This window comes from Trachinotus anak, unplaced genomic scaffold (genome assembly GCF_046630095.1).
Source record: "Trachinotus anak isolate AG129_WGS33_773 ecotype Australia unplaced genomic scaffold, CSIRO_AGI_Tana_v1 ptg000008l, whole genome shotgun sequence".
Classification (NCBI taxonomy): domain Eukaryota; kingdom Metazoa; phylum Chordata; class Actinopteri; order Carangiformes; family Carangidae; genus Trachinotus; species Trachinotus anak.
The window spans coordinates 19,464,282-19,483,407 of record NW_027273859.1 but is presented as its reverse complement, the minus strand read 5'-3'; the positions used below and the strand labels follow the sequence as shown (position 1 = coordinate 19,483,407).

The 19,126-nt window shown below is 41.7% G+C and overlaps 1 protein-coding gene across 3 annotated transcripts in view; it reads right to left on the bottom strand.

The window, feature by feature from the left end:
- sh2b3 (SH2B adaptor protein 3) overlaps positions 1–19,126 on the bottom strand; it is a 55,418-nt gene that overhangs the window by 26,706 nt on the left and 9,586 nt on the right. The window contains exons 1-2 of one of the 3 annotated variants that reach the window (XM_071483313.1): positions 15,537–15,607; positions 12,134–13,408 (exon numbers count right to left, since the gene is read on the bottom strand). In XM_071483313.1, coding sequence (XP_071339414.1) covers positions 12,134–13,378 — 1,245 coding nt within the window. In that variant the 5' untranslated portion in view covers positions 13,379–13,408; positions 15,537–15,607. Of the gene's footprint in view, positions 1–12,133; positions 13,409–15,536; positions 15,608–19,126 lie in introns of those variants that run through there. The other 2 variants (XM_071483311.1, XM_071483312.1) reach the window with 2 other exon arrangements.

The following is a 19,126-nucleotide window of genomic DNA, read 5'->3' as shown; positions in this document are numbered from 1 at the left end:
ATGCAAAAACTGCAATGTAAGCATGCTATTTGTGGCCCTTTTTATGGTAACACCAACAAAAGAGTGTGTGCAAGGAGGAATTTGCACAGAAAATATATATATTAAAAAAAAATGGCAGCCATGAAACTATTTTAGAGCAGAGCCAACCTGAAGCAAAAGAAGACAAAGGCCACAGCAAAACCAGATGAGCAAATAATCAGAAATAAACAAAATCTGCTCCCAGAAACTCTGGCACAGATGTAGAATAAGAATAGAATTAGGTACACCTAGCTAAATCTAATGCAGTCTAATTAAACAGTCCTTCATGGAAGTTATAATGTTCAGCTTTTATAGAAATTGTTTTAGAGAGGTGCTGATTCAATTTTATGGTAATTTTTAAGCCTGTAAACAATATAAAGGGGAACCTCATATACTTTATCTTACTACAATTATGCTTACTCAAACCATGACATAATGCTGCTTGGTAAAATAATAGTGTTTGTAGGTGTGTGTGTGTGTGTGTGTGTGTGCGTGTGTCTGTGCGTGTGTAGATGTGCACAGGCAGAGATGAATAGGAAGAATAGAGGACAGGAGAAAACTGTTGGGTGAGGGTGTTGCACAGCTTTGCTTTGGGGGCTTTCCACATGCAACTCAGCAAGGTCATGTGCACTGGCACTGTGGTTGTAGGTCACACGCATACACATACACATACACATACACACAACCACACACATATACATACATACACATAAACATACAAATACACATACACATACACACACACACACACACACACACACACACACACACACACACACAACAAAGAGGTTTTGACAGAGGAAAAAGCACATACTTGAACTGCACGAACAAATAAATATAGTCACCGTAGAGAAACCATGTATTGATCTACACATGTATTCTTTCATGCAGGCAGAGACACGCATAACGGCAGCATGACGACTCCTTCTGCAGAAAAAGACACAGAACTAGAAAGAGGCAGAGCAAGAACAGATCTGACAAACATCTTGACCACATGACTCTAACCACTCCACTTCCTTTAGATGTTTCTCTTGATTTTTGTCACACACACAAACATACACACACACACGCGCACACACACACAACACTCCTCCCACAGTTTTCCACTCTGTATGAGAACAAAGTTTTTCTGTCTTCTTTAGATTAACCCAAGCAAATATAAATAAAAGCAACAAATGATGCGAAAAGCTGCCTGCTATAGTAAAGTATCTGCTGTGAGCTTTGTTGTTCACCACATCTGAGCTTTTCCTCTACTTTTCATTGAATTTTCTTTTTTAATACCAAGTATTTAGCCCCCACTAGCACCGCAGTTAGGCAGGACCTATACCTAGTAGCCCTGAATCTTTCTTCCCACCCACATGTTCCAGCTCTTCCTGCGGGGTCCAGAGGCATCCCCAGACCAGGTGGGATGTGTTTTCCCTCCAGAATGTTCTGGGTCTACCCCTGGATCTCTCCAAGTTGGACTGGATTATTCCCCATAGGAGTCATCAAGTAGGAGTCATTTGAATCAGATGTCTGAACCATCTCAACTGGATCCTTACAATGCAAATGGCAGAAATTGCACTCTTCCACATGCCCCAACACCCTGCAAAGGAAGCTAATTTCTGCAATATAAACACACTGCTGCATGTATCTGCTTGTCAATTTCCTGCTCCGTACTCATGAACAAGACCCATGCTCACTTGGGGCAGCAACTCGCTCTCATCTCAAAGGGAGGCCACTCTGACAGAGTACTGTGGGCTCAGACTTGACAGCACTAACTCTCATCCCTACACTATTTGATAAACTGATGAAGCCAGCAAAAACAACATTATCAGCAAAAGCAAAGAGCCAGTCCTGAGTTTACCATATCGTATACCCTTCATTGCTCAGTTTCACTTCAAGATTTATTTTCTAAAATATCACCAGAAAAACTGGTGACAAGGCAAAACCTTGAGATGGTGGTGGGCTCACAGCTGAGAGAACAGACACATCTCTCAAACCATCTAGCTAAACAAGGAGGGACACCAATCCAATTAAGTCCACAATGTGTTTCTAGACCGAATGATCAAACACCCATTACCTAGACCCAAGAGCAAGTCCACTGTTCCACAACAAGCGTTGCACTAAAAATGAGAACCAATAACCACTTCTGCAAGTGTGTGCTGCACTTTTTGTATTTCAGTCTAAGGCTTTTGATACTGTTGACAACAACACATTGTTAAATAAGCTGCTTTCTGTAGGTTTTGATGTTTCTGATTACAACTTTGGTAGAGTTCAGACTGTTGTTCAGTCCAGTCCTAAAACAGTTGATACAGGTCTACCTCAAGGTTCAAAATTCAGCCCACTTCCATCTACTCTGTACATCTCGGCACTGCAATGCCCATTTTTATGCTGATGATACCCTCTTGTATGCCATCAGGCCCATCACAAACCAATTCCTCTAGATTCAAGTCTGCTCTCAATGACCTCCATACTTCCCTGTTTAGACTCCAAAAAGACAAAATGTGTGAATTTCGCAAGATCATGCACGGTTCTGGTTTTCCTTCAAGAAACAGAAAAAACACTATACAGTCCACCATATCCAATATGTAGGATTATGGAGATGCCCTGTAGCTCACTGCCACAACCTTTATCACTATCCACCACAGTACCATTCAATTCATGACAGTAGACAGGTAGGCACATGTTAATGTAAGGTGTAGGAAAATGTTAGATGGTTATCACTGGCATCTAGCACCCATTTATCAAGCATACCTGTGTCTTCATTTATGAGGCCTTGCTATCTAAGCTTCCGAGATATTAAACTTTAAAGCTTTACCGCTTCATTCATCTAATATTATTTGTATATTTGTAAGTAAAGCTTAACTGAGTCTAAAAGCACAGCCCTCAAAGCCCACACAAAACTGAAGAGGCCTGTCAGTGACTTTGACTATATCTAAATCTTTTGGCCCACGGGCAAAGCTTCCCCACTGACTATTCTGACAGCCTCATCCACAGAGGGCATGTCAGTCGGATACAGTTCAGTTCCTCAAAATGTTCCCACAGTGTATTCCCAGTCAAGGCCAATTGGACCTGGTCAATAAATGGTTGGATTTAGCCCAAAACAGCTTTTTAAGCACAAATCTGTAAATGAATCATATCAAATCATGCATTATATCATAGGACATAACACCAACAATCAAGTCTAGAAAAGGTAAAAGAAAAAAGGGTCAGAAATGTCTTTGTTCTGTGTACCCATACTCATATTCATTATAGATGAGACAATCTGAGAGAAAATATATTATTTCACGATCACCTCTATGCAGTCTACAACATCTGAAAGGTTGCACTTCTTTGGGGCCTTTAGTTATAAATACACAAAGTGCTTTCCTTGGAAAGTTGTGGCTATTAACTTGGTAGGATCTCTATGACTCACCATATTCCTCACAAGAGTCATTACTGCTGACTATGACTAAACACTGGTTTTCTACTCAGTCTTAATCCCACAAGCCCACTTTCATGCAAGTGTGGTGTATGAGGACTTTTAATTAAGAAGTAAAATTATATACAAAGACTGAATGAAGCAGAAAACTCTATCGACAGTGGCCAGTTATAAAATCCAACAACAAAAAGCTTTAAAGTAATCCTCCATTTTAATGTGGTCACAGAAACTGGCATAAACAACAACCACAGTTACTCTGAAAAGAGGAGAATGCTGTGCCATGATGCAGGTTTCTGATAATTAGGACTAGGTGTCATTTAGGTTTAACTGATCCTGATTCTGCTTGATTAATGTTACTGTTCTATTATTTCATGCTTTCATAGTGTTTTCATTCAATTTATATATAATCCCTTGTTACATATTTGTATATGCAACTTTGTGGCTGCTTTTGTCCAAGCACCTCACTGTAATTCTCCAAGACTGTATTTGTTTTTAACACTAGAGACTGAACACCTAAGTGTTACATCGAGCCCTCTGACTTATAAAGGCACCACAAGAGACACGTTTTTAAAAGTGCAACACAGAGCTTTCAGGTAATGTCATTTAATAACTGATCCATGTTTAAATTTTAGACTGTGTCCAGCTCAGCTAGCAAACAGCTGCATGTGGATGAAAAACCAGATTTCAACAAACATCAGCTGCTTTGTGAAATACGCTTTCTGACAAAACACGACAACTTGGATGCAGGGTATGACGAGGGCTACCTATTTTTGCTGGGTATATTAATGCAATATAGTGCAATTAGTACACTAATACGATTAATTGATTAAATTGAATTGTAAACCTTTTTTCAAGCAAATATGACGGACATTCATTTTCACATGGTTTCAGCCATGTGCTGCTTTTCTCTGTTTGACATCATTGCATTTCACCTTCTGTGCTGGAAAATCATGATTAGTATTTTTCACTATATTCTGAAATTGTTGCTGCCTTCTGTGCACCTCTGTGGTGGTGCCAAACATAACTGTTGGGAAATAAAGAATTTCTTGCAACCATGCAGAACTCTGTTTCATCAAGCTTAGAGGTTGGGACAAATTTCAGCAAAGGACTGAGCCACAGTGGGCTGTCATTACGTTTCATACCAAAAACATCATGCCAACCAACAGGAGATATTGTTTCCAGAGGGATTTTCAAATGCAGAGCCAAATGGATGGCTGCTTGAGGATTTACAGATGTTTTAGTATCCCAGTTTTCCAACGAAACGTCCCTCAAGTCTCTATGTACGGTATGAGACGGAGATCTGGTGATGCAAAATTACAAAGAACGGGAGATGAGTTCAGGCAGGTCAGCAGCAGAGACAAACTAATAAGCATTACCTTTGGTGCAAAAGAAGCCACAAATGTTAAACCACAGAGGACAAACATGAGAACATCTACCCTCACATTTTACCAGTAGTCAAAATTTTACAATCTGTCTGGTTGAAACAAATGGATTGGTTACATGATATTCACACATGTGGTGAACACACATTCATTTCGTGAGCACACACATCTATATCCATTACATGACTCAGTCAGTCACTTCAAGGCAGAATTTCTAGGTTTCATGAAACTCGATCCCTGGAAAGAGGAAAAGATTTGACTTTGTGGGTGAGATACAAAGACTGTTATGACGTAAAATGAAACTAAAGGCTTGTCTCTCTCTGAAGAGATAGTCTCTGCTCTAAATACTGATGTCAGCAGAGGCTGACAGGCCACCTGGGAGTTCTGCAGAAGTCTACTAATGACACTACTTCCAAGACATGCATGGGCCATCCTCATGGCCAAATAACATTGTTAGATACCAAAATATTATATTTCAATGAAACCAGAACAGAGCAGGAAGCTGGAAACAGCAGATGTTACTTCAATTTGATCAGGTCTGTAAATTATGATATTGTCATTATCAATTAACCTTCCAATTATTTTCACAGTTTTGGTCTATAAAGTGTCAGATGTCACAATTCCCTAAAGCCAACACACAACAAGTCTTGTTTTGTTAAACCAAAAGCCCAAAACCTAAATGTATTCAGTTTACCATCATTAGAGATAAATAAAAGCAACAATGTTTACATTAGAGAGTTTGGAATGATGGAATATTTCTTAAAAATATAGAGTAAGTTTCTGTTGATCAGTTTTCTACCACTCAAAGTTATGTCCTTTAACTTACATCACATGGTGAATGTTTAATGACTGTTTAATGACTGTTTGGTTGATAAAGGCCTCAGGATGGTCATAAAAATAAAAATCTTAAATAAACATGCAATTACCTGCTGTGCATAGTGAAAGTATAGCATGATCATCTGCAACCACACTTTCCACCAGAATGTAGTTTCAGTGAAAACTTTGCACGGTGTTGTCTGCATATTTTCATCAATAACTGGGGCATTGTTTCTGGAATGATACAACTGTTGTAATTTTTAAAGGCTTCAAGCAGCACTGATCAAATTCGATTCACCTTGATCATGCTGGGTCAGCAGCAGAAATCACAGAGGCGGATATTTCAAAATTTGCATGGCTTGATTTGAGAAAATATGTATTTTGATTGATTTGATTTGGGTCATCTGAGCCTAACATTTCAGTCCAACCAGAGGAGCTTTCAAGTGTACAGCCTAGAAACCTTGAAGGAAAAACTACTCTCATGTTTTGTAAGAATTCTGCAGACCTTGATTTAAAACAATAATGTCAAACATTTAAAAACCCTCCACAGCCCTGCAGACACCTTGGTCTCACTCTGTCTGTCCTCCTCTTTGCTGGCTTGTCTACCCAACTGTCAGTGTGTCTTTCTGATGCTTCCCGTTGTTGAGCTTCCTGTGTCTCTCTTGTTTGGTTTCATTCTGTTTCTGGTTCAGCTGACTGGAGCCCATGTGTTCAGAGCTTTAGTAGTGGTATGCGACGAGAGTCAAATTAACGCTGCATGTTGCCATATGAGAAACTAAAGTACAACAAGTAACACAGAACAGATGGACACCAGAGTCTGCTTGTTGGAAAAGTATTTTCCACTGATGTTGCAAACTCCTCTGTTACTGTCAGTGAGAGAGAAAGGGAGAGAGAGAAAAAAAAAATACTGTGCTCTGGAAGAAAAACAGCGTAGATGGGGAGAGGAGAACATACTGAAGTAAATGTAAATACAAGAGTGTGTAAACATACATATTTAAATGCATTTCTGCTTCAACCGTGTAGCAATTCTGTTGGTTTAATGGGGGCATAACTCCACATTTGGTTTTCTAAGAAGGCCCATTAATGGAAATTCTTCTATTTTCTTTTGACTGATGGCTGAAGATAAGGTATCGCATGACTCTGATGGGACGGACAGACGAAGACTAAGCTTTTACCATATATGCCGACATACATAAAAAAAATGTATGAGCATGTACTGAGAGAGCACAACACATGCAGACATGGCAGGACAAACTCCATGAGCAACATGATACATAGTGTAGGCACATGTACACACCAGCATGAAATGAAACCATGTGGAAAAGATTAGGGCTAGAAGAGCTGGAACAAACACATGTAAACGCACACACACACACACACACACACACACAAAGATGAGATGAGATGAGAGTGGTGTGATTAAGAAGAAGTCTACAGGAGGTCTGAGGAAACATATCCGCCATCAGACTGCAGCAGTCTGTGGGAACCGACTCTGGAAGACAGAATACCACGATTTTCCTGGCAAGACGCTAACCTCGTCTGTAACCTTGACTACTGTACTTTCAGATGAAAAGAAAAGCAGGGCTTGCTGTTGAAGAAACAACTACCCTCGGTCAAAGCTGGGAAAGGTTACGAGATAACTCCAACACTTGAGGAAAACTGCACAGTAAGACACTATAAAATAAGCAACACACCAAAACCAAGCTCAGGATTGTTAATTATATATGGGTCATACTGTCAGCTTGTCCTCATCGAACTCCTCAAGGCCAAAGTTAAAGACAGAGAATTTAAGGTTAAAGTCTCAGACCACACTAAGGACATGATGGAGACTTCTGCTCATTTCAGCTGACATGACAAGATTCACTTCTGCAATAAAACAAGTGTTACATCTCATCAGATTTCTTATTTTGTCATTCCATCTGCAAAATAACATACTGATCTGCTGACACCTGCTTATGTGACTGATTAATATTCCTAGTAAAACAAATATCATATATCATATGTAAAACTGAAACAAGTGGTGTGTTGGAATGAAGGATTATGGCATCATTTTCATCCAGTTTATTCAATTCACTTTTTTCATGTATCACATATTTTGCCTCTAATGCAAAAACCAATTACCCACTCTCACTATCGCTTCCTTAAGTTTAGCTCTAAGACTGTACCATTATAATCACTATAATGTGTTAGACTAGCACAGGTATAGGTGAAAATGGAAGCAGTAAAGTGAAGGTGGCCTCAAAGATGGAAACTCTAACCTCTTTAAGGGTTTGCTTTTTGTAATGTTTTCGGTTCACACCAGAACCCTGAATGACATCTTGGCAGTTGTTTGTCCATATATCACTCTTACTTTTTGTATTGCATGCACAAACAACATATTAGATGGATGCTATAAATATTGTTGATTTATAGACGCAAGAACTGCGTGTGCATCTAAGCCACAAAGATGAAAGAAAATACATAGAAGCATATGTGCACAGGATTTGCCCAGAGGGGGGCTGCATTGTTCACAGCCTTCCAATTTTTTTTAAATATCTAAAGTCAGCCTGATAAAAATAGCCAATGATAATGTTATATGTTGTATGAAATCTGACAGGAGATTAGGTTTATTGGGTTTTCAGGCTAATACTGAGGAACTAGTGTGTTTGCCTTCACTGGAGCTTTCTCACACAAATACATTATCAGTCTCAGAGCAGCTTCCTCTCTTGTGCTAAATGAGCTCACTGATATTATTGCTGTTTCTCACGCATAAAGGAACACACAAATAAAAATACACAAGAGCACAATCCATGGATGGTTTTTTTCTGTGCTGCCAAGATATGCATGCAGCGTGCAAGCATGCATTCTCACAGAGAGACACACGCAAGGTTAAAGAAAGAGCCCACATACGTGTGAAACCCCAATTTACATCCACAAAAAAGAAACTGTACCAACACAATGTATAACACAGCAACCCCAACATATCTCAGCTTTGTTTGTTTAAAATACTTCTTTTGAATGCATGTGCTTTATCTTATGTAGGTTGAAATGTGTGCATGCTGGTCCACCACTCTCCTTCCTTTTAAGGCCATTCTCAGAGCCTTAACTCTGCCCTGCCAAGACTACACACACACACACACACACACACACACACAAAAAAAGAGAGAGGGAGAGGGAGAGCACTAAGAGCAGCAATGCAGTTGGCTAACTTAAGCACCACTGCCATCAGCCAGGCAGATCCTGCCAATGCCTTCCCTTTCTGAACAAACATGCACACATGTGTACCTACACCCGCAGGCACACACATATATACACACACACGCGCGCACGCAGCTCTGGCTCTATCATCAACTGAATTACCTCACGCACATGGTTAGGGCTGCAGCTGGCTGAAGAGTTGAGGGCTGCTAAATATAAAAACGCTGCAAGCACACATACACACACACAAACACACACACATGCATGCAACATCTTTTTCATTGACCCCTGTTTGTGGCCAGAATACACACTTGCACACACCCTGAAGAGACTGAACTTTGCTTCCAGTGACCTTATGGATGGCAGCAGCTAGTCAGCTAGTCAGCTAGACAGCAGTCAACTGAGCCGCTCTGATTACTGGTTTGGGGATCTCAGGGGACTGGGTGTGCAAGCACATGCAGCCTTGCAGCTGGCCCCATCTGGAAATATTGCAGGGTTTTATGCCATGAGGTCTAATGTGGGGAGCCAAGCATGCATATTAAAGAAAAAAAAGACATCCTGCTGTGCTGTGATGAGCTGTCAAGCAAAGTCAGAGGAAAGCAAGCTGATCTTTCTTGTTCCTAGTTTAAAAATGCAAGTCACTCAAATAAACAAACTTCAATAAATGTGACCATTTCATATTTTCTGACTGCTGAGTTGATATATTAATGATGAAGTAATGAGTCGAAAGGTTATGACTGGCTGAAGCAAACCCCAAACAAACAGGAAATCGTGTAGGAGGCATGTCTACTCACCAAAGACTATAAGAAGACATGAATGTTGCAGTTTCTTTGAGTACAGAAATGTCACATTGGGCAAATGCTGAGCTACATTAATGCATGAAAATGACTAATAAAAAGACGTGTGGGAGTAATCAGTGAGCAACAAACAGATTAAATCTATCTTTACTAATACAAACAGTAACTCCATTTCTTCGAGCTTCTTTATCTAGATAAAAGGGCAAACGATCTCTTACACAATCTTTAAAGATTATCAGGGTGAAACAAATGATGGAGTCTTTTGTCTTTTGTATTTACATTTATTTCAGTGACTCTGCATTTAGAACTGATTAGTTTATAAATCTAAGCTGTGACTAGACTAGTAATATCTTTCAGCTTGGTTACCACCAAAGTCTGCTCAACATCACAGCACACACTGTAGCTGAAGCTGAAAATCAAATCTATCACTGGAGGAACAAATGTGATGAAAACCACCAATAAAACACACAGTTTTTGAAAGGCAAAGCTAAATGTCATGTGGCAAACTGTACGACAACAGGAGTTTCTTAGATGCAGCAATATGTCATTTATGAAAACAAAATAAACACAATTTGAAAGAGGAGGGAGGGAGGGAGGGGGAACCCCTGTGACTAAAGCAGCTGTGCCTGTGTGTGTTTGTCTTTTCTGTGTGTTACTTTAAGAGTATGTACAGTACACAACAAAACTGAGCACACCCCTTTACAAAATCAGTAAAACTGTGCCGTTTTACAATAAGTGAAATATTTTTATGTTGAGGTGTAGAGTTTTTGCTCTTTTCTACAATTAAAAACACACAGTGAGACAGACTACACTGAAAATAAAACTTCAATGCAACAAAAGTCTGTGTACCTGTGTGCCCTGCAACTAATTAGATCACATCTTTTCCTAATCAAATCTAATTCCATGAGTAAGATTTTTAAAGAACCACAGCTTCCTCAGTTTTAGCCTGGGTCCTATCTAATGAAACATGGCTCCAGATGGTAAGGTGTCACCTAAACAAGTAAGACACCAAATTGTGAGACTTGACAAAGATGGCAGACGTTACAAGAGCATCTGAACGTAAGCCGAAACACAGTTGCAGCAGTGGTTAGGAGGTAAAGAAGAGGCATACTATCAATAACAGGATACAGAGCTTGCCTTCGAAAAATAAAACCATGCACAATTTACACAACTTAGGACTGAAGAAAAATTGTTTCAAACTTGGTTCGAAGATTATCTGTGGAAATTTGGGTTTCAATGACTGATCAGAAAGTGTGAGGGACACTGCATAAAGTTAACCTTATAAGAACACAGTCCAAGGGGAAAACCATTGCTCATAAAACGGCATAAAACTGCAGGAATAAACTTTGCCATAGCACACGTAAAGAAGCCTGATTAATACTGGCATCACATTTTTTGGTCAGATGGAACCAAAATACATTTGTTTGGATCAGATGGGGTGCAGCTTGTTAGTTGTGGACCTGGCTGGGACTACCAGAGTGACTGCACAGTGCCAAAAGTGAAACATGGAGGTGGGAGCGTGCTGATACAAGTCCGCCTGAGCACAGAAGTTATTGGGGAGATGACATTTATGGATGGCACTATGAATGCAAGTTTGTTTTTACAAATACTGAATAAAACAACGACTTCCACTCTCAAGAAAGTTGGCAGGAGAGGAATTTTGCAACATAACATTGATCCCAAAAATACTACAACACACCCCCCCCCGTAGAGGCGGACGTTCAAAATGTCACAAAAATAAAAGAATTTAATCTCATTAATAAAGAGCGTACTGACTTTTGTTGGAACTGGTTCTTAAATATGAACCTTTCATTGTAGTTTAATTGGTCAAACATTCCTTTTTTTCAAATTAATTGGCTTCATTCATTCTTCTTGGACTACGGCTAAAAAAAAAATAACACTGTAAAAAACTGACAGAATTACTTAATATTTTTGTGATACTGACCAGGGGTTGTATCCACTTTCCTTGCATACTTGTTTGTGACACAGCCTGGCAAACTGACATCAAACAACTCTTTAAAGGCTTCTGTGGGTTTCCATCTTATTGATGAACACAAACAGATCTACAGAAACTCACAGATATGAAACTCAAGATGAGGAACCTGCCAGCTGTTACATCTTTCAGTGTTGTGCAGAGTTCTGAGAAGAACCTCGAAAAACATTTGCAAGAACTGCAGACACACAATCCTGTGAAACTCTGTCATATTAAATCAGGCATCTGCTGTACTGAGAACAACAGTAACGGCAAATTGTCAGACAATGATTATGCAACAAATGCACACTGTGCTTTCTGGATCAATGACAATGCATAATTTTATACTTAAAAACGCTTGAGATATTATCCTAAAGCTCTGCAGACACAGACTAGACATGAAGACTAGCAAACCCCCCGCTCTGTAACCAGTGCCCTTAGGCCCTTTTAGACATCAATCAACATCAGGACCGTGAAAAGTCAGTGCAGTGAATGTGCTGGATTGTTAGAGTGTAAGAAATCATGTATATAACTGATACACAGTGTGTATAAGAGCATGTGCTTTTACCTTTGGAGGATCATAGAGCTCCAACTGGTACCTCTCCCCTCCTCCTCTTCCACCTCCTCCTCCACCTCCTCCTCCTCCTCCTTGAGCGTCCCTGATCCTCCTGACCAGCAGGCGGCAGCGTTGCCAGCGGGGCTGAGAGTCTGAGATAGTGTCATCCACCAGTAAGTACCTCAGTTGGCCCTCCTTACAGCAGCCGCTCGCCTCTGACCTCCTCTGCCTCATGCTTCTGCTGTGGAACCTGTGGAACCTGTGGAACCAACGTAAACCATCCAGGAAATGAGAGGCTACTCCAGCCACAAACCAATTTGAAGCGCCTGGGGGGTTGCCCTCAGAGTTCAGACAAGAGGAAGAGTGGGAGGAAGAGGAGGAGGATGACACGTCCTCATTTGTGGAGGAAATCCCACCCACTCTGTCACCATTATTTGTGGGGTTGTTGTTGTTGTTGGTGGGGTTGGGGTTGCTAGGAGACAGGTCCTGGGATGAGGGAGGGTTGGGGAGGGGCTGTTTCTTGAAAATGCTTTTTACGGTCTTCTGGATTTGACTGACGGAGAAGTGTGTGACAGTGTCAGTGTGTCCAGGGTTGGAGGCTGAGGAGTCAGATGAGTACCGTTCAGATACCTGACGACGATCGGTGCCAGAGATCTCCTCGTTGCTATGGCTGTTAATCAGCAGACCCGCTGACCCGCTGCCGACACTGCGAGTCGACCCTCTGAGTGCAACCGGGTTTCCCGACAAGGAACTTCCCGCAGCACATCGCAGCGGCTGCTCTTGTTCCCGGCTCACCACCACCGGTTCCACTTTTGGTGGCACCAAAGCAAACAGAGCAGCTCCTCCACTAGGCCGGCCCGCCTCCCGATAGTCCTGCACCCCAGACAAAGATGTGATCCGGGATCGACCAGTCACGGCCTGTGTTGGAAGGGGACGGCCCACTGGAGACGAGGAGGGAGCACTGCTAGTGGCGGTAGAGCCTGTGTTCTGGCTGAGCGGAGTGCCATCTTTGTCGACCTCACAGCAGAAGTGCTTCTGGAAGAGGTCGGTGAACTGCTTGGAAAAGGTCTCTGGTGGGAGCACGTCATGTTGTGGCCACTCTCTGGCGAAGCTCCGGTAGTGTCCAGCCAGCTGCCGGGCTGTGGCGATGGCGTGCAGCTCGCAGAACTCCCTCCAGCTTCTCGGGGGCACTGCCACGCCAGGGCCTCCTCCTGCTGTTGTGGTGGTGTTGGCTGGATGGATAGTGTTACCATTCATTGCAGTAACCAGACCGGCTGAGAATCACTGCTGCGAGACAAAGAAGGTTGAAAAGAAAGAGGGAAAGAGAAATGGATGGGTGGAGAGGAGGTGGGGGTAAAGGAGTGGATTTGAAGACAAGAGTGGAGGGATGGACAGTGTAGACAAGAGAAAAAAAGATGATTGAGGGACAAACAAAGGAGAGATATGGAAATGTAATTAGAGGCAAATCAAGATAGTGTAGTGTTGAGCAAGAACTGGAGCATTAAAGATGGAACTGGCAAAACAGTCACAGCATTTCTTTGAACTACTTGAAAGTTTGAAATGGTTCAAACATTGAGAAAGAACAGCCAAAAGTCTGATTTTATCTGCACTCAATCTTTAACGGCCCAAATTGGATTACATGGGCCTGCAAAGAATCTCTGGCAATCAACCAGTCATAGAGTATCTTAATAGATAAGGACGGCCACAGTTCACTCAAAGGACAATGTGTAACCATTCAATTTGGGAGGAAAAAAACTGAATCAAGAGCAAAAACACTGGAAGTGCCTATAGTCTTTAGGAAATCAGTCGAGGTGAATCAAATGAAAAGAGAAAATGAGGAGAGGGAGGTGGAGCGCCGTCAGTAATGATGACTGAATCACCTCCAAATTGCACCGATATGGACAGAAGTACTTGAAATGAATGAAACAGAAATAAGTAATTCGGACAGACAGTGAATGAGGCCCTGACTGAGGAAGTACGGTTAGAAAATTTCTCAATCAGCCACACTGCCTGCTCGGCCATCTGTGTGTTTGTGTGTTTACATGTGACCTGCTTCGATGTTCCATCTTTTTTTTTTTTTTTAAACCCCAAGATGAAGACTTCATTATGTCAGGGCCATTGCATGGACTCTTCCCCCCATTTATTCAATCAATTTGTCTCTTTCAGCAGATGGTGATGGAACAGGCTTGTTTACCCCTAAAAGAAAAACACACTGCGGCTCCTCTAAATTTCTCGCCAGTGAAGGAAATAACTGCTTCCAAATGGGTTTTGATGATATTTAGAATATGTCACTGTACCGCACGCACTTACTCTTCATTTTTTCTCAGGAGGAGATTTTTTTTTTGAGGGAGATTTTCCTCTAATACATTGATGTGGTGGTGCTTGAGTAACCTTAGACAGATGGTCTCCAATAGTTTGTCTCAGCTATTTGTTATTCTCTGTTCTTTGCTTTGTTTCACTTCCCTGCTTCTGTTGCTCCACACCGATACGCTGTATTCTGGTTAGTTTCACCTCAGTCAGCTTTTCTTTCTGTTATGAATTCAGAAGAGGCAAACATTTATCAAAATGCCATGTCAAAGCACCACTTTCCCATCATCATTCTGCGCAGAAAGACCGATCTGTTCTTAGCTTAGCCATCCACCTTGGTTAGCTTCTCGCTTCTTTTGTAATTAGACAGAAATGAGTGAGTGGTTTTAAGAGTTAACCACATAGTTCCACAGAAGAGAGGAAACAGGATGCATTCCTAAGTATTCAATACGAGCCCGTGCCTGTGTTTCATCTTTTCAGACACCCTTATGATATTCCCTGATGTGTACATATACACACCGCTGACCCATGAAAACAGTCAACCCTTAGTTATAGAAGATTAGTAGTAGGAGGGACATATTTTCAAAGAACCTCAGCAGACTTTAGCTGATGCAAGAGTGGAGCCTCTTGGTTTATGCAGACAGACCATGGATGATACAATGTTGTATAATCAGCCGCAGAGTTGCTAGATTTTCAGACTACTGTGCAACAAAACACTGACCTTATATGTGCCTGAGAGATTTAGGGACATACAGTAACTTTGATTATGAACTATAGCATGATAGGATTTTGCAGTTATGTTTGTTGCATAGGATGATAATGGTTGACTGTGTAGAGAAAAGCAAGGACGACAGGTAGAATATCTCACCATGAAACTCTTACTGGCAGGAAAACATTGATGTCTAAAAGAACCTGGAGATGTTTTCAAAGGTACCAACATGCATTACACACAACAACTGCAGCTCATTTCTATATACTGCTGTATAAGTGCTTCCCATAAATGAGCAGCTGAACAACAGTTGAACACACTCACAGTAAGACTTCAGCTTCAGTAGCATTAACAAGGGTTTGCCGTTCTCAAACTACAACATGTGCCTACAGTACATACCATCTTCCTCCAGTGCAGCAGAGAAGGGTCTATTCAAAATACAGGAAGTATGAGTATGATGTGTATGTATATGGGGTGTGTGTGGGTTGGTGTGGGGGGAGTCACAGACTGTGGTCCAACAGATCACAGAAAACCACAAGAAATAAGGTGGGGGGGGGTGGGGGGGGGTGGGGGGGGGGTGGGGGGTGGGGGGTGGGGGGGGTGGGGGGGGGGGGGGGGTTTGCTGTGGTCGGGCCAAACATGGAGCAACATGTCTCGTTATCTCTCGGCTAACATCTCTCTCCCTCTCCGTGTCCTAACGACGACATTCGGAGAAGAAAAGCTTTGAATTCTTGAGACCATGTCATGCACCAAGCCTGCAATTTTTTAATTAGTATCGTCAAACATGCCAGGGGATGCGTACGTCAATGAGGGAGTGAAAACTTGGCATCATGAAATATTGCGTCACTAAAGTTCCTGGATGTGTCCTGTCACAACAACTAATTCCCTTCCTGTACTTTGCAGAGCATGCTCAGTGCATGCCCCCTTGTGCCCCTGCAGCTGGCCCCCCCAGAAGCCTGTTTCTATCTGCCTGGCCAGCCCAGCGATGACTCAGCACTGAACACACACACACACACACACACACACACACACACACACACGCACACACGCACACACGCACACACGCACACACGCACACACGCACATATACAGACACATACTTCCTCTTAATGTATCCCTCTGGGGGCTCGGCTGTCTCTGTTCCCATGGTTTTCCCTTTCTTTTCATCCTCTCTGTCCTCTGGTGTGAGGATCTCCAGATATGTTTGGGTTCGTGCTTCCTTTACTTTTACCTTGACTAAGGGCCTGACACAGCCACACTCAAGTTGTGAGGGAAAACAAAAAGGCTAATACGGTTTGGTGTCTCCCCTCTCTGTTCTTCTCCAGAATCACTAACCTCCACTTGGTGTTATGTTATCGTATTATTGTTTTGCTAGACAGCATTCAGCAGGGGGTGACAGGAAGAAAGAGGCCAATTCAAACACACTAGGTTGCAAATGGAAAAAACATTCCTGCAGCACAGAGTCAAAGTTCCTGCGCTCCCTCCTTTCTGTCTTTCTTCCTCACCTTACTCATCACTCCCTCCTCGTCCTCATCTTCCTACACAATGCCTACATTCTTCACTGTGACACACACACACGCACGCACAGAGGCACACTGATTGCTTTCTTCGTCTCTCTCATGTGCTTTACAGAAATCTGGCACAGCTTTTTCCTGCAGCGTCAACACCACAAAGAAGCCTGAGAAACTGCTGTCCTGAGCAACTGTGGCTGATTTCGACATCAGTTGCAGGTTTTTTTGGCAAGAAAACTGAAATAGAAACGAATGCTGCTGTTTGCATGTCCCACCTATGACTGCGAAGCTACTAATGCTGCAGCTCGACCACTGTTGTTTAAAATAGCAGACAGAGAGAGTGACATCTACAACACTTGTAGTCATCTGCCTTTATTGGGCAGATGCACATGTCAGACAGGTGCTGGAAAAAATAGTCTGCCAGGAAAGCAGCTTGTGACTGACCGACTTTCGGAGAAATACAGAACAGTCTGTTCATCGGAACCACTGATAGGCGCTGTGTGAATATAATAATATAATAACAAGCAGTCAAACTATTTTCATTACTGATTAATTGCCTAGTCTTTATTCAAGCAAAAATTTCAACCATTCTCTGCAGCCAGCTTCTCAAATGTGACAAGCAATGATGATGTCGCTTTTCTATGTTTATATTTAAAAGGAAAAAAAAAAACAATTTGAAGATACCCCCTTGAACTCAGGGAATGTGAGAAGGCCATTTCCCACAATTATCTAATGATAAGTTGAGAAACTAATCAGCAGATGAATCAATAATGGAAATAACTGCCCTGTTGCACTGCTCAAGAGGTTGTCTCCTGTGCAACTTGGTCACTTCAAATTTTAAGCATAGACTGTTAAAGAATCAATTTTAAACCCTAAATGGGTTAAAAAATGAAGACAGAATATCAGCCCCACAGCAAATCAGGGTCGAAGTCAACAAAGGGGGGTAGAACAACTCTTACCTTCCCTCATAACGGTGTTGCTCCCAACACCAGAAATGCAACTAAACTCCCTTTATGCTGGGGACAGCCTACAACTGTTTTAAAATCATGCAGGAAGGAAACAGGATGCGTGAAAAGACACACATGAATTGATCTGGTGAGCATGAGTAAACCTCATGACTTGTGTCAGCTCACAGAGTTGATTTGTAACACGACATGACATCGAATGGGATGAAGGTGTGATGCTGTGGTATGTCATTCCTGCTAAATGCTCTGAGCTAGCAGTATGCCTAGTCTCAGTATGCCTGAAACCAGCATTGCCTTCAGTGCACTGGACCAAACACCACACTACCCCTAGATTTTTAAGATTACAGAAAAAAAACATTGGAGAAATGGCATTCACTATTGTGTACAACCAAAAAATTAAAATCTACAAAGACAAACAAAGACTGAGGCTGAGGCAGTGCTGCTGGTGGAAGCCCTGTTGTAGGGAGGCCCTATTTATATCTCAAGAGCTTGGTATCAGCTCTCACACACCACTGTTGTCCCCAGTGAGGGACAGCTCTTGCTTGATGCAATGGACACACACACACACACACACATACACACACACACACACACACACACACACAAAGGAGGTCTCTGAGCTTTCAGGTCATGTAATCATAGAAGGCAACAACTACCATGGCTGCATGCAACAGCCAGTGCCTTCAGATGCAGTACCTCTAATGACCACTAGATGTCTGGCTGTTTAAAAAAAATGGGAGGAAGTATATAAATATAGAAAACACACCAAATTATTATTGTCCTTGTCATTTTCATAGATATCAACCCATAAGAGATGACAGTGAGCTTTAAGGGGGATAGACGAGTGGTATGGTATGTGTCAAGTGACAAATGACTAATCAGCAACTATTCTGATTATCAACCATTAAAGTATTTTTTTTTTAGCTAAAATACCAAACATTTGATGGTGGTGGCTGGTGATAAAAAAAAAAAAAAATCTATTTGAAACTGTCACTTTGGGTCCCTTTGACTTATCAGCAGAGTGATCAGAAAGCTCTGATGCACTCCAGGATATTGTGATGTGCATCTGATGTTTTATACACTAAATGATTCATTGATTAAACGAGAAAATCTTTGTCAGATTAACATTGGAAATAACTGCACTGCTGTCCTTCAGTTCCTGTGTTCAAATTTGTGTTTTCTGACCACAGCGACAAACATAATGTCAGCCAGCTGTAAACACAACCTTAAGCCCTAAATGTGTCCCTTGCAGACAGCTATGCATGATGTCACTGACACTACCTCCATGTTTTTACAGTCATACTTACAGCATGTGTGCACATCTCACAGTTAGGTGACAAACTGAGCTCTTTTCTTGTTCTAACACACACGGAGAGACTGACGTGTGAGCAACTTGTCGGAGAATGTGTTCACATGTACACCCCTGCACCGTTTGGTTGTTCATTATTATAGAAATAGGATGTTGTCTTAATTGTCATACTCATTACATAAAATGCAATTTACAGCAAGCCAC